This window comes from Lepisma saccharinum, chromosome 1 (assembly GCF_977018435.1).
Source record: "Lepisma saccharinum chromosome 1, izLepSacc3.1, whole genome shotgun sequence".
NCBI classification, from domain to species: Eukaryota; Metazoa; Arthropoda; class Insecta; order Zygentoma; family Lepismatidae; genus Lepisma; species Lepisma saccharinum.
The window spans coordinates 129858751-129862057 of NC_139229.1; the positions used below are offsets into that span (position 1 = coordinate 129858751).

The following is a 3307-nucleotide window of genomic DNA, read 5'->3' on the forward strand; positions in this document are numbered from 1 at the left end:
TCTATAACTCGAAGTCGGCTATTTTGGGCCCTCAATAAGTCGAAACTTGGTAAGTCGAAATCCTGGATACCTCAATTTCCCCCCCCCCCTCAAGTTCGAGTTATCAAGGTTCCACTGTATTTTCAAGTCGTTTCTCTCAACAAGCGACGCTAGTGGCAACCCTGCCACTCGTCCCTGGAAGTTACGTCAAAGCGATCATTTGATGTGTTGGTTGCACACCTACAGATTAGATTTTCAGCGCTTATAGCGCAGAAACTAAGCGCTTTCGAGGTAACATTTATAAGGAAAATTTACTTCTTTTTATGATATCTACCACCACCCAACCGTTGCTGAAGTTGATTTTAGACACCCTGTGTGTATATAGACTACATGGGTGTGAGAGAGTGAAAAACGGGTATGTTAGGTGGTATAAACAATTATCTCATGCTGTTTCCATACATTTGGTAGAATTAAATACCACATTGATTATAATATAAAATACAGAAATATGAATAATTATATTATGTGTTATATGCATTAATAAATAAAACACATGTAAGCCTTCACACATAATTTTATTACAATTAATGATCATTGATTATGTGTAATTTGTTATCAATAAAATTTCCAACAGAAAGTAGTACCTGTACAGGTAACTTATGGTTACTTTTGATGTATATGAATCTGTAATTGAGTTACTTTTTAAAGGTAAGTTAACGTAACTGAATTATTTTTTAACAAGTAACTTTCTGAGCACTGGTATTTTTGTTATTTAGCTTAATCACAACGATGGTGATAAGTGATGATGTGATGAAATTGATGAAGGGACACTCATGTTCACGCCAAATTTGAATCCGGAAACTTGCTGACGAAATCAAAAGTGGAGCATTTAACAATGTGAATATGCAAGCAGGTGTTATACAATAATTACAACAGAACAATAGTTTCATATAATCATATCTTATATGGGAAAGAAGTTAATTACTTTCGGAAAATTTTCAAAACAAGTTCTACGATAAATGCAATCAAGGAGCAACAATGGCCGACAACAAATAATACATATGCTCCAATTAAATCATCTGCTGAGAGTGGACGAAGTGAATCAGTAGAGTCCACACTGTTTCCTTCGCACATGGAACACACACCTGGATGTTCTGAGATCACTTCCTTCTCCCACTGTTTTGTTATCCCAGAATCTCTTAGTCGACCTAGAAATTTATCAAAGATTTCCCCAAGAGAAGATGCTTTTGGAAACATAAACCCCCAGTAATACACCAAAACGACTTCACGCATAGGACGTAGTTTACTCACACTTTTCTGTGAAAGGAAAGCAACTTCACACAAAGGCCCCGAAGGTATCTGCTGAGCAATAAGTGTTACCGCTTCACTTTCTGCTTTTTTAGCCAACGTTTCCTCGTCAGTCAAGAAGTGTCGCTTGGTTATTGTCTGAGAAACAGGATCAGCAATTGCCCCCAGTATGTCCACCCAATCAGGGTCAACAACTCCCCACTTCAACCCAGAATCTGCAAGTTGTTGCAGAGTGTTTATCGGTTCTCCGTAGAAAGGGATTGTGAGGGAAGAGACTAGATTACAGTTGTAGGCCGTAATGAGCAACATTGACACCACATGAAGCCATATGATCAAATAGTTAATTGCAGGACTATATGGCACCCCAACGCCAGTTATAATTTTGATTGCATTTAGCAGTGAGTAGCTGAATCGAAGATAGGGATGTCGATGACTAGGGCCGTGTATCGTTCTATATAACAGAGAAAATGTACACAAGAGAAGAGCGCAAACAATCACATATGCGGCAATAGAATACCACACTTCTTGACTTAGAGGTGCAAACACTGCACCAAAATGACTGGTGGGCTTAGGTCTAGGGGCAAGAAACTTGATTCTGGAATAAGCGTAGGAAACTGAGTGGTCGAAGTGTTCAGCATTCAACTGGTTGATGTATCCACTAGGCACACCAAATTGAAACTGCCCACTTTTCAACAATCCAAGATACGATGTTGATGACTCATTGTCCAACGAATCTGTCCACTTGGTGTCTATGAATGTAACCTCTCTGCTAAAATTATGACTTTGCGCAAACTCAACAAAGATTCTGTATTCCGATCCATCTACGCAACGTTCGTCAATTATGCTGTAAGGACTGTATGAAAACATTGCCGCTTTCAACACTTTCCCATTCAAACTAAGTTGCGTGTGTGTGTTTGACAGAATATCAGACACAAAATTATCACCTACCCAAGTATTAATAACTTGAAACTTTTGTGGTTGTAAGTTATCACCTAGGAACATAGCCATCAAATGATATCCTTCGGTTAAAACTTCCTTGTTGTTTCTTATTGGAACTATTGCGTATATATAGGAAAAGAATTTCATCCATTTATTTGCGAGCAAATTATTAATATCTTCTACACTGTCCTGATGAATGAAAAAGTATCTAGGTTTCTTTCTTTGAACTGTGTGTCTAGTAGCATTGTAAATAGATGAAAATGTCTTAGAGATGTTAGACGGGTTGAGGAAAAAAACAAGACATCCATCATCCATTGCTCTCAGAAAGTGTTTGTTCAACGTTGTAGAATTGTATGGAATTTCTTTTTGTAACACAACTGGAATGTATTTACTTACAGCTGTATTCTTGATGGTTTGTTGAAGTGGATATAAGTTTTGATCTGTAAACAAACACGCCTTCACAGGAACTTGAAGTGTGAGGAGATTTTTGTAAAGATTTCTTAGATTTTCTTCATTGTTTTCATACGGACGGAGGTGTAGTCCTTCAACAAGTAATATAAAATAACTGTGACGTAAGAGGAAGTCCATAATAACACTGCTATTTTTTTTCTGTAAAAAATCGAAACAAAACTTTAGTAAGATATAAATTTATTCGGAACATAACTGTCGATATTAGGTATGAATGATTTGCGTTTTATAGACATTTATCATAAAAAGAATCTCAGCTCATCATGTTTACTAGGTCACAACAAATTGAGAGCTCCCATAAGATCGATTAAGGACTCACGGCCAAAGAGACGCTGACCATGGTGGCTAGTTTAACGTCCTGGTTCGTACCTTGGTTAGGGTACGGCAAATCGTTGTGTTTGATGAATCGATGAAATGGATGATGAGACAATCATCCACATCATTGTTTGTTTACGTTGTTCTATGTCCACTTTGTGCACAGAAAAAGGCTAATCGTGAGTAGACTTACGGTTTAAAGTGGGATCCGAAACACTATGTGCCTCCAAGAGGGACCCCTTGATTAAAAGGTGACGACGTTACCACTATGCCATCGGGGAGGCCCTCACATCATTGC

General features: G+C 37.9%; 1 protein-coding gene across 1 annotated transcript; it reads right to left on the bottom strand.

Annotated features, from left to right (window-relative positions):
- Positions 1-960: 960 nt before the first annotated feature.
- On the bottom strand, positions 961-2154 carry LOC145985626 (uncharacterized). Its single transcript, XM_083119698.1, has one exon. It carries the CDS (start codon positions 2152-2154, stop codon positions 961-963), a length of 1194 nt encoding a protein of 397 aa, XP_082975824.1.
- Between the last annotated feature and the right edge of the window lie 1153 nt (positions 2155-3307).